Genomic DNA, 12,489 nt, shown 5'->3' with positions numbered 1-12,489 from the left:
AGAGTCAGCCACCTAACCAACCAAGCCACTCAGGGACCCCTGACATATTTTTCAAAAAACGAGACCAATCATATTATAGGAATTGTTATTTTGTTGTTGTTGTTATTGAGTTGTATGAGCTCTTTAATATTTGGGAATATTAACCCCTTATCTGATATATGATTTGCAAATATTTCCTCCCATTCTGTGGGTTATCTTTTTATTTTATTTCATTGGTTGTTTCCATTGGCTGTGCACAAGTTTTTAATTTGATGCAGTCCTACTTACTAATTTTTGCTTTCATTGCTTGTGCTTTTGGTGTCACATCTAAAAATTACTGCCAAGACTAATGTCAAGGAGCTTTTCCCCTGTTTTCTCCTATAGGTGTCACAGTTTTGGGTCTTACATTTAAGTCCTAATTCATTTTAAGTTAATATTTCTGAACTGTCCAGTTTCATTCTTCTCCAGTTTTCCTTTCACCATTTCTTGAAGGGACTATACTTTCCCCCATTGGTTATTCTTGGCTCCCTTGTCAAATATTAGTTGGCTTTATATGTGGGAGCTTATTTGTAGGTTTTCAATTCTGGTCTATATGTTTATATTTTTTTTAAGTTTCATTTATTTAAGTCATCTCCACACCCAACATGGGGCTTGAACTCACAACCCCAAGATCAAGAGTCACATGCTCTTCCAACTGAGCCAGCCAGGCACCCCTCAATTCTGATCTATATGTTTTTATGCCAGTATGTTTTGATTTCAATTTGTAATATGATTTGCGTCTCTACAGGACTGAGCCCCCTTTTGAATGTGTCCCCAACCACAGGACCTCCAGGAAGACCTCCTCCCTCCATAGTCTGGCCTGGACACCAGGCCAGACACTCATCTGTTTCCCAAAGCTGTTCTTTAAGAATTTTAGCTACTGGGTTATAAATCAGGATGCTAATTAAATTATGTCAGGTTAAGGCTAGAATTTGCCTTTACTAGTGAGGAAACCCAGTCCATCAGCCTTCTCTCTCTCAGCTTTCTGCTCTGGGCTTATTTTGTGCGACTCTTCATCGAGCATCTGAAGTTTTGCCCTGAACACTAATACAGATCCCAGGATTGTGTCCTCAGAGCTTCACACACTTTTTGTCACTTAATTCCCGTAACAACTCTTTTGTTATTCCCATCACAACCCAGTTTACAGATACGCAAACTGAGGCTCATAAAAGTTCAGTAAGTTGTCCATGCTCACACAGCTTGTAAGTGGTGCTCAGGGTTAAAGCCCATGTCTGTCTGATCCTCCAGCCTGCACTTTTATGCCCTTGGTTATAACACCTGGACAAATGCATCTCCAAGTATGCCAAGCTTGCTCATGTGACACCTGAGTGGGAAGGAGGTGCTGTTCCCTGCTGCTGGGACCCATTGCTGTGGTAGAGAAACATTTCTGGAGTTGACACCCAGACTATTGTACCCTTTGGACCCAAAGCCTGGTAGGCCAGATGCCCCCTGCTCTGCCCTTGTTGCAGACACATACCCTGCCCCTCCTCACTCCACACAGTCCGGTTTCCTCTTTCCTATGTGGCGGCGACTTCTATGTCCTGTGCCCCAGCCCTTCCAAGAAATGACACTCAATTTGCTGAATAATTAAAAGCAGGAAATACTTTACAAAAGGAAGTGAGTGGGTCAGAAATCAAAGGCAGTCCAAACAAAGTGCAAGCTTGGGCTCAGGCAGAGCTGTGAGAGTCCATCTGGGATCCGAGTGTGCTCTCCAGTTGTCGGCAGAGGGGCAAGGAGCCTGGGAGGCAGGACCATGTGGCTGTGGCTAGTTCTTCTCCTGCTCAGCCTCCCAGGTGAGTGCAGTGGGGGCTCTGGGGAGTTGGTCCCCCTGGGGCAGGGCAGGGGACCGAGAGCTATCCCAGGCAGAAGGGGAGGTGTCATATCTGGGGAAATGAGAGGTGGTTTTGTTAATTAATTCAGCAAAAGCACACTGGGTTCTTACTTTGTGCCAGGCATTCACCAGGTCCTGAGGACTTGAAGGGAAAAAAGGAACAGGGCCGGCCATTAGAAAGGGGACCCCAGACAGCTCAGTGGGTGAGATGTGCAGATAAAGAGCAACCCAATGGCAGGCATTGATGGAGGGGTGCTCAGAGGCCCAACCAGGTCTGGCTGAAGGAGATACAGAAGGCCATACAGACACCATCCATTGGATGAGCCTTGAAGAAATGGATCAGCCCTTCAAGCAGAGAAGGGAGAAGAGCATTCCAGGGAGAGAGGACTGCTTGACCAAGATATGGAGACTTGAGAAAGGATGGTGCATTCATGCACAGGGGCCCTCAGTGTGCAAGGGGACTTGGGGCGACTGGTTGGCCGTGAGATTGGAAACGCACAAGATTGGACGCCATGCCCAGGAACCGAGCCTTTCAAAGAGAAAAGTGCTCAGGGACCCAGGAGGGAGATGGGAGGGGGTCATGTATCTTCTCTGTGGAAAGCTACTGCACACACCAAGAGGACATTAGGGTCAGTCCAAAAGTTTGCACAATGTATGCTGTGCATGTGGGTCACACACAGCCTTCTCTATGAGCCGGGAGACAGACCTTCTAGCAAAACAGACTGGTCCACAGGGGTTCCCCAAAAAGGGCATAGCCAGGGAGTTGGGAGACTGGAGTTCCAGTCCTGACGAGAGCGCATGACATGGGCAAGCCCCCTCCTTGTTCTAAGACCTGGATTTCTGATGTGAATGGAATTTCTCTGATGCCTTTCCTAGCTGTAATGTTGGGGGACCCTGCTATTCAGATCAGATGTAAATAGACAAGGGCTGTGGTCATTCTCAAATTGTCAAGGCCATTTCTGATTTTTATCAGTGACAGAAGTCCCGTGATGATACCTGTAGATGGGTGGGGCGGGCAGTGGCTTCTCTGTGACCACTACACCCCTTAGGCAGGACTCTGAACAGCCCAGAATTCCCAAAGGATAAGAGTTCAGAAAGTCTGCCTCTCCCCCTGGACTCTAGCTTTGCAGACCCCCATCTGCTCCCTCTCTTAACCCCAACATCCAGCTCACCCGGAGGCCAAGGGGAAGGGTGAACTGCCTGGGCTCCCACACACAACGCACTCATACAATGGAGTCAGACGCACACACCCACATGCAGTCATGCTCCCATTCACATCTGTGTGCTCACACACTCATATAGAGTTAGACACACACTCATGAGCACATGCACACTCACACACAGTGTCCCTTATATGCACACACTGACACAAAGAGTCTTCACCCCTAGATGAAGGCTGAGACCCACAGTGGCTGTTCTGTGGCTTTGGGCAGGGTGGCTTGGCTGCAGAAACAAGACAGGGTGTCCCTCCTCCTCTGCAAGTTCATGAGGGAAGGGGGTGAAGTAGCCAGTGATGCGAGACAAGCCACCCCACTAACAGACTGCCTTTAGATGCTCTGGGGTTACTTCTGTGAAATGAAAAGGAGAGAAAGTGGATGGAGTGAAGTCGGAATGACCCAGCTTCCAGTAGGACGTTCCTGTCGGCTCTGTCACACAGTCCTGCAGCAGCCCTGAGGGGAAGGTAGGACACTGGCATCATGGGTGCTCAGTGAGTGTTTGCAAGTGGGGGAACAGGAGCACAGACCTGTACCCCAGCAATTACTCTTCGGCAGTTGAGCTGGCAAGGCTGCATGGGGATACCAGCAGGGACGCCCTGCCCCATCTGTGCAAAACAAGGTGGGCTCCAACCCCTTTGCACATCCCACACCCCATGAGCCCCTCTGCTCTGAGCTCTCCCCTTGGTTGCCTTGCTATCAGCCAAGACAGGGAGCTCAACTGTTTTCTTGACTTTGACACAAGGTTATTCACACAAGGGTGGTACACATGGGGCAAACTTTCCCGAAGGATTGACATGAAGGAGAGAGGTTACAATCTCAGAGTCAGGGAAAGGAAAAATTGAGATTCAAACAGCCTTATGCTTTTAAAACCCACTGGCCCTGTTCCTGAGTCTTGCTCCCAGCTGACTGCCATCCTAGCATCTCCACCTTCAATCAGACCAACTCTTGACAAAACACAGAGACCTGATTAATAGTTCTCCCCATCACAGTCTGTGTTTATGAAAACTTCCCACATATTTTTTCAAAAACAAGCCAAATCACATTATGAACGCTTTACTGACAGATTAAATTAGCAAAGTTGGGATTGATGAAACTTCTATTTTGAAGAAGCAACATCTCTAATCCTGTTTCTGATTGTTGTAAAATACCATCTAACTGGCCCCCAGCTTTGGATCATAGCTGTGTTGTTGCTATTATTGTCTTAAGAAAGAAAACCACCCTTTCTGCCAACTCTTGTATTTGATTTTCATTGACATCAATTTCTGTCTCTTAGCAATCTTTTTCCTAATTGAGTCCTTTCAATTAGTAAAATTTTTTTCTTAGTTGTTTTTATCAGTTAATGATATTGTAAGCATTTACACATAATAGAAATGTATGATTTAGAAAGGGAAATTTCACCCCAAATCCCAGGTTCAGCAGTGACCACTGTTAAGAGTTTACAACACTTAGTACTCAATTTTTTCTATGCATGCACCACAGAAAAACCACAGAAATGGAATCCAAACACTCTGTTAGGCAACTTTTAAAAAACCTAACTATAACGTATCTGGGACATCTTCCCTATTATTATTTGTGATTTGTCTTCTTCTTTTAATGTTGGTATGGGTGGACGGCAATTTATTAGCCTGATCTCCAGGTAATGGTGGTTGAATTTGCTTCCAGAGTCTATTGTGTGTTACATTAGCACCGCAATTAGCAGCCTTATACTTGTGTCCCCTGGTGTGGAAATTATAGTCCACGCCAGAATCAAAATTATTATGTCCAAGATCATGACAGCCAGCGCCTTTGCAAAAACAATCATAAAATTTATTGGTACCTTCCAGAATCCAGATACCATGCAAGACATGGGGACAGGGGCTGGGGAAGAGAGAGAACACAAACCCAAAGTCTCTGCCCTTCAGGACAGAACGTCCTAGTAAGGGAGACAGAGAGAGAGACTGGTAGTAGTAACAAAATACCAGTGTGTCACTCAGGTTCCTATAGGGGTGTGGAGCAACGGGAGGAAGCAATTGTAGTTGGGAAAGGGAATAAGGTGGTCAGTAGGCAGGGTGGGCTCGGAGAAGGGTTTCCAGGTGGAAGGAAGGACATGAGCAGTGACATAGCACCTGGGAAGGCTCATCAGGCTCAGAGGAAGAGAAAAGTGGGGGTAGGTTATAAGGTCCAGTGGAAAGCAGGGAGGAGCAGGAAATGGTGCTGGTCAGAGAACTTGGATCTAGAAGGGGAAAAAAAAGAAGTTGAATGCCCAACGAAAGCATTTTAAATCATTCTGAGGCAGTGGGGAGTGGCTGCCGAAGAGATTCTGAAATCCTGCTCATGAAAAGTGCAGCTGAGGACAAGGTGGGGACAATTTCAGCACATAACTCCAGCAATGACATGCAGAGGACATTGAAGAAAGGAGTGCGACAGGAGCTGGAGAAGCCTTTCTGGATTTGCTACGGCCATGATCCAGACACCAGATGAGCTCCTGACCTGGTGACAGGCTCTCACTGATATTCCAAAAGAGTATCTGCGGTTTGACACATACCCAAGTCTTACAACAACCTGCAAAGTGGAAAGTAGCATAGCCATTTTGCGAATAAAGAAGAAAGACCCAGGGAGGTGAAGTAGCTTACCCAAGATTTCCTAAGTAGTATGTGGTAGACGTGCCTTCTGTGTCCAAATTCACTCTCTTTCTGCTATGTCATGCTGTCATCATGAGCCGTAACAGTAGGGGAGGGAAAAAGGAAATCATTTTGAGAAGTATTTTTGAGGTAGAGTTGACTAAATGACTAACCAATCAGTTGTAGAGGGAGAAGGGAAGGACGGGATCAATGGAGATACCAAGTTCTCTGTCAGGTGCGCTAGTAATGCTGTTGGTTTGAAGAGAGTAGAGTTAGTTCTGCTGGTGGAATACTAAGTTTATTTCCAATGGCTGCTGTAACAAATGACCATAAACTTAGTGGCCTGAAATGACAAAATTTATTATCTTATGGTTCTGAAAGTCAGATGTCCAAAATGGTCTTACTGGCTAAAATCAAAGTGTAGACAAGATTGTATTCCCTTTGGAGGTTCTAGGGAAGAATCTGCTTTCTCACGCTTTTCAGCTTCCAGAGGCTGCCCACATTCCTTGGCTCATGATCTCTTTATCTGTCTTCCAAGCCAGCAATGTAGCATCTTCCACGCCAGCAACGTAGCATCTTCCACTCTCCCTTTGACTCTGACACTAACTCTTTTTTATCTTATCAGGAAGAAGGTACAGGGTGTGAGGAGGTGCACCTTCCTGGTGCAACAGACCTGACTCCCGCGGCCCCATGGAGACAATCCCTACCCCCCTGGCCTGACCCTGAGGCTCTGGGACTAAGACAGTCAGGAGATACTTCCACTGTGTTTCTCTGCTTCTCCCTGTTTGTTCAGTTCCATGTGATCAAGGCACAAGAGGTCATTGCCAAGGACAAAGAGTGTCTGTCCAGCCACATACAGTCAGCTTGACTGGAGTCAAACCCCAGAGCAGCATGATACCCTTTCCACTTGTGCTTGTCCCTAACCCGTCCCACTCCCCGACAGACCTTTGGTAGTCCACCACGTGAGCCCTCCAAGGGAGAGAGGAAATACTGCAGCAGACCAAGTTCAGGGTGGATTTAGTCCTGTGACTATTGACTTTGGGGTAGAGATGTACAGTGTGTATTTGGAAAGAGTAGGCTGGAGCTAAGGAAAGAATGTGGGCCACAAACATGGATTTGGGGAACCATCAGCATGTTGGCAATAACCAAAATCAGAGGAAGGGAGAATCCCTCCATGGGGGTGTAATAAAGTGGGGCAAAATGAGGACTGGAGAGGGACCCCTGGGCTCCCTCTGCAGTGCTCTGGGGCTGGTTCACACTGGTTTGCAAGAACTGACTCTTCTTAGCTGTGTGTCCAGTGACATTGCACTGACTGCCTGAGAGCAACCGGGGTGGGAATATTTACACTACAGAAACTGGAAAATGCTACAAGTGGAGATTTTCTTCCCAGAGGGCTAGTTTTTAAGTATTTACCAACATACCATTTTTGCACCAAGATTTAAAGAGGGAGGAAGAGACATCAGTAGAGGCCTCAGAGATGAGTAGTCAGAGAAGGAGGACAGTGGATGAGGAAAGAGTTTCAAAGCCAAGAAAGACAGTGTTGGAAAGTCAGGAGTGGTGGGGCGCCTGGGTGGCTCAGTCATTAAGCGACTGCCTTCGGCTCGGCTCAGGTCATGATCCCAGGGTCCTGGGATCGAACCCCACGTTGGGCTCCCCGCTCCGCGGGAAGCCTGCTTCCCCCTCTCCCACTCACCCTGTTTGTGTTCCGTCTCTCGCTGTCAAATAAATAAAGTCTTTAAAAAAAAAAAAAAGAAAGTCAGGAGGGGTGGCACTGTGGGCAGGACCAGGGAAGTGAGGACCGAAGAGGCCGGACATTATCACCGCGGGAGCTGATGGGGAAGCTGGACAGAGGAGGCAGATCTTTCAGGTCAGCTAGGAAGTGGCTGCAAAGGCCCAGACCCTGGCTCAGTCCCTGGACACCAACCTGGGGCCACTTGAGCCCATGGGGCTCCCAGGCCAGGCCTGGCTCAAAGTGGTAGGAGCTGTATCTTGGGATTCTGTTTTCCAGGCTGTTTCTCCATCCAAGGCCCAAGGTCCGTGAGGGGTCTAGAAGGGGGCTCGGTGAGTGTGCAGTGTAACTATACAGCAGATTGGGAGACTTATGAGAAGTGGTGGTGTCGCGGAGCAGACTGGACATCATGCCAGATCCTCGTTCAAACCAATGGATCAGAGCAAGTAATGAAGAGAGACCGTGTGTCCATCAGGGACAACCAGAGTCACCTCTTGTTCACGGTGACCATGGAGGATGTCCGGCAAGATGACACAGACACTTACTGGTGTGGGATTAGCAGACATGGACCCGACCTTGGGACATCTATCAAAGTGACCATTGACCCAGGTAAGAACTTTCTCATCATGCTCAGGACAGAAAGAGTGAGGACTTCTGCTTCCCCTCCCCAAGGGCAGAAGGGAAATGGCTGAGTACCTGAGAACAGGGTCCCCATCACAGTCCCTGAGGTCACCTGAGGTATCTGGCTGATGCACACAAGCCTGGCAAGTCTTGGGGTAGGGGTGGGGATGTGCACCATGCCTTTTTGCCCCTGGCCCAGGCCAGCTCTCCTGGGGACCCACAACCCTGGCAGCCCCACAGTCTCTCATCAGAGGTATAGGTGGACCTTGGATGCCTTGGATCCCAGGGCATTGCTCCAGGAAGTGGTCACTGGTAGTCATACTCCAGACCCGTCACTACACAGAGAGGGGTAGGGGGGACACCTGGGGAAGCCCAAAGTGTCCCAGCACTGAACCCCAAGAACCTGGCCAACACAGAGTAGCTCTGGGCACTCGACAGTGCCTCTCCTCTCTGGGCCCCCAGCCGCCCTGCCCACTACTTTCCCTGGCAGCATAAGAACAAGCAAGGACAAACTGAGGATTCTAGAGGGGAGGAGGGTAGGGGGATGGGTTAGCCTGGTGATGGGTATTAAAGAGGGCACATTCTGCATGGAGCACTGGGTGTTATGCACAAACAATGAATCATGGAACACTACATCAAAAACTAATGATGTAATATATGGTGATTAACATAACAATAAAAAATTAAAAAGAAAAAAAGAATGCTAATGGATAGAATGTGAAAGATGTAAAAAGACAGTATTTTTAATAAAAATTTAGTTGCACTTAAAAAAAAAAAAAAGAACAAGCAAGGAATTAGAGGGACCCAAGAAGGAGTTCAAGTAACAGTGGATGCTGTAAGGAGAAAGGAAGGTTTTGATCATTATGCCAATATCAGGGACCCGTCTGGCTGTCCTGGGGTCTCCTCAGGCCCAGGACTCAACTAAAAAATAGGTCATGGACACTCAGTGCCAACCTGGTCTCAGGAATCCATGACCAAGTAGCCGACCACAAACTGTCTTCATAGTTTCTCATAAAGATTTTTAATTTATCACAGCCATTGCTCACAACTGAACCAGAATGTGCCCTCTTATTCACCAGCCCTCTGGAGTCCTCCTCCTCTTCCTTATCACCCCAATACCTGGGCACCCCATTTCCAGAACCACATGTCCTTGAGCCCAGCTCAGGAACTGCTTGAGGACCAGCGATGTTTCCCCCCTTGCTAAAGTCCCACCTAGAGGGGTAAGTGGAGAGAAGTGGAAAGATGGATCTCTCTCCCCAGAAGCACCTCCCAGAGCAACAGTGCAGGCTCCTGTTTCCTTTTTATTTATTCTTGCCACACCCGAGTCGATGGAAAGTGACTAAGTGGTGGTTCAGAAAACTCAGCAGAGGGCACCTGGGCCGCTCAGTCAGTTAAGCATCTGCTTCTTGGTTTCAGCTCAGGTCATGATCTCAGGGTGGTAAGATAGAGCCCCGTGTCAGGCTCTGTGCTCAACGGGGAGTCTGCTTGAGATTCTCTCCCTCTCCCTCTGTCTTTCCACCTCCCTCTAAAATAAATAAACAAAATCTTAAAAAAAAAAAAAAGAAAAAGAAAACCCAGCAGAAAGGGAGAAGCCTGGGGACCATATCCAGCTTCCCAGTCCAGGGACAGGGTGGCTTCCCGGAGGGGGCAGGGGCAGGACCCTGGGAGCCGCCCACGAGCCCCGTCTGTCCCGATAACCTGTGGCCGACTCTGCCTGTGTCTAGTGGGCATGATTCTGAGCACCTGGGTGAGCCCGCTCTCTAGAACAACCATCAGTGGCCGTGCAGGGGCACCGTCCGACTCCTATATCAGGTGAGTGGTGCCCGTCCTTACCCTGCCCCTCCCTGGGGCCTCTCCTACTCTGCGTCTGCACCCTCATGGGACGCCAGAGCAGTCACAGCCAGGGTCAAGGCCCAAAGCCATCCCCTCCACCAACTCGCTCCTGCCTGTGTTGCCCCTCACCCCCATCTCCCCATTCCACCCTCCCCAGGAAGCCACTCTGCAGAATCTTTCTCTATATTCAGTTGTCAACAAAAAAAGCCCTGATGACCTTGAGCTTGCCAAGGGGAGATAAGACAAAATCCCCATGGTGCGAGGCACTGGGTGCTGTGGGGCAGGAGCGTGGCTCAGTCGCCTGGAACTGGCATTTTCGGGGTGGCAAAGGCACACAGCCTGTCGCAGGCGACCCTAAGGTGCAGAGATGCACTTCAGAAAAGGGGAGCTGCAGGAGGTGCAATTAGAAAGGAAGGTGGGCCCAGAGCAAAGCAAAACCAACAAGGTGAAGTTCCTTCCGAGGAGCCCTCATGGTTGAGCCACTGAGCAGGTTCACGGGAGTCTTTGGAGTAGGGCTGCCAGGCCCAGGGTCACAAGCTTTGTGGGGCTGGCCAATGCTCCCCCTTGTCAGGCGCTGGGAGTGAGGGAGCCCGGGGGGCCTAGGGCTCTGACGGCTCTGTCCCCTCTTGCAGGCACCACTACATTCTCCTGGTGTTCCTGAAGGTGCCCATCTTGCTCGCATTGGTCGGTGCTGTCCTTTGGTTGAAGGGGCCTCAGCAGAGACCGTCCATCTATATGAACTTGTCCTCTGATCTCGTCAGAGACACAGCCCCTTAGATGGGCGGCTGAGCAGAATCTTCTGCCCCCGGACTCCATTTCCAGAGGAGACACAGGCCATGGAAGAAATGCCTCTGGGTCCTTGGGAGGCAGTGATGAGGCTGGGGTGCTGAAGGGCTGGCCGGGCACCCTCCCGGCTCTGCACAGCTCAGGGACACAACTTGGGGCCCTCTTGAGGTGTCATGGCTCCCTGGACTTGTTCCTACTCCTTCGGATAGCAAATGACCCACCCTACCCAACGTGGGGTCGGGGCTCATGGTTGGAGCTGCTGGGGTGGGACCCAAGCCGTGTCCTCTCTGCTGGAAGAAGTTGGGGCACGGAGCGAGCAACCGAAGCACAGAGAGAAGCAATAGGGGTGCAGACAGAGACAGAGAGATGGAAGCCTGCCCACGCCCTGGTCTCTTTCACTCCTGAGACCAGATCAGCCCACTCTATGTCTGAGCTTCTGATCTATAAGGGTTTTTTCTTAAGCCAGTCAAGTTGGGCCTCAGAAACTATTTCAAGGTTGGGGAGGGCAGTCAGGAAAACCATCTGAGGGAAATGAGGTGGCCTCCCCTACATGATGATATTTTAATAATCTTCATAATTAATTTGTTTCAATAATCTTAATAATTAAAAATCTGATAAATGACATTTTTTTCATTTGTCCATTTGGGTGGACTCGGTCACATTGCGCCTTAGGGGCCATGGGTCCTTCCACCGAAGGGAGTGCCACCTCACGTGAGAAGGAATAGCCCCATTTGAGATGTGTCTACCCACATGCAAACACACACAAACACACCAGTTTGGAATGTTTCCCTTTGTTTGTCCCTGCATCTTTATTGAGCTATAATTGACAAATAAAACTGTATATATTTAGTGCAAATGTGATTTTTTTAAAGGGGTACAAAGTGATGATTTAACATATATACGCCTTGTGAAATGAACACCACAACCTACTTCATTAACACGCCCATCACTTTACATATTTATCTTTTTTTTTTTTGATGTGGGAAGAACACTTCAGATCTACCCTCTTAGCAAATTTCAAGTATACAACACAGTATTATTAACTATGGTCATCATACTATATGAACTATACTAAACCCAGAACCTAGCTTATAACTGAAAGTTTATGCCCTCTGAGCAACATCATCCCATTTTCCCCCATGCCCCAGCCCTTGGTTCTATGGGGAGTGTTTCCCTCTGAATGTCCTGGGAGGATATGCCCACCCTGTTATTTGTCCTCATATGTAGGCCCTGGTTCTCAGCCTCAGGAGGTCATGGGAACGTGCCTCACCGGGGCATAAAGGAGACAGGAATCCCTGTGCCTAGTGTGGTAGCCAGAACCTCCTCTCCCCATGGGGAAGCAAGAGTCCCCTCTCTTTGTCCTTCAGTCAATGAGAAACTTTCTCCCACTTTCACTTGGTGTGGGGCTCTGGTCAGTGGTGGGCCTGAAAATTCCACTGTGCTCAGAGAGGATAAACTTTGAGCCAGACTAAGAGTCTCTGAGTCACCCTGTTTGGGGACCAAGGTCCATAGCCCTCTCTGTGACTACTTCCCTGGATCCAGCCTCCCCAAGATGCAACCAGACTCGGGTGACAAGCAGCTCTTGGGGGGCAAAGCCAGAGCCCAGCAGCTTCACCAGCTGGCCCAAACGGGTGCAAAGTATTGGCAATTGCTTTTCCCACAGTGTCTTATTGTTGCTATTCAATGACCCCTATGTCTTTGGAGATTCTGTGGTTGGGTTGTTACTCTCATGGCATCATCAAAGAGAATGCACTGGAGTAGGCATCTGTGGTCTGTCCTGAACACCACCCCCACCACACAAACACACACACACACACACACACACACTTCTGGAAACTGCCCCTTGGGTTCCCA

General features: G+C 48.9%; 1 protein-coding gene across 1 annotated transcript; it reads left to right on the top strand.

Moving 5' to 3' along the window:
- Positions 1-311: 311 nt before the first annotated feature.
- Positions 312-11,482, top strand: CD300LB (CD300 molecule like family member b). The gene is made up of 4 exons (XM_035724713.1): positions 312-1,811; positions 7,675-8,004; positions 9,741-9,828; positions 10,482-11,482. The coding sequence occupies exons 1-4, from the start codon at positions 1,772-1,774 to the stop codon at positions 10,624-10,626; spliced, it is 603 nt and encodes a 200-aa protein (XP_035580606.1). The 5' UTR covers positions 312-1,771; the 3' UTR covers positions 10,627-11,482.
- The last annotated feature ends 1,007 nt before the right edge of the window (positions 11,483-12,489 follow it).

Source organism: Zalophus californianus, chromosome 16, assembly GCF_009762305.2.
Source record: "Zalophus californianus isolate mZalCal1 chromosome 16, mZalCal1.pri.v2, whole genome shotgun sequence".
Taxonomy (NCBI): domain Eukaryota; kingdom Metazoa; phylum Chordata; class Mammalia; order Carnivora; family Otariidae; genus Zalophus; species Zalophus californianus.
Note: the sequence above shows the minus strand (reverse complement) of the source record. Positions and strands in the feature narration are given on the sequence as shown.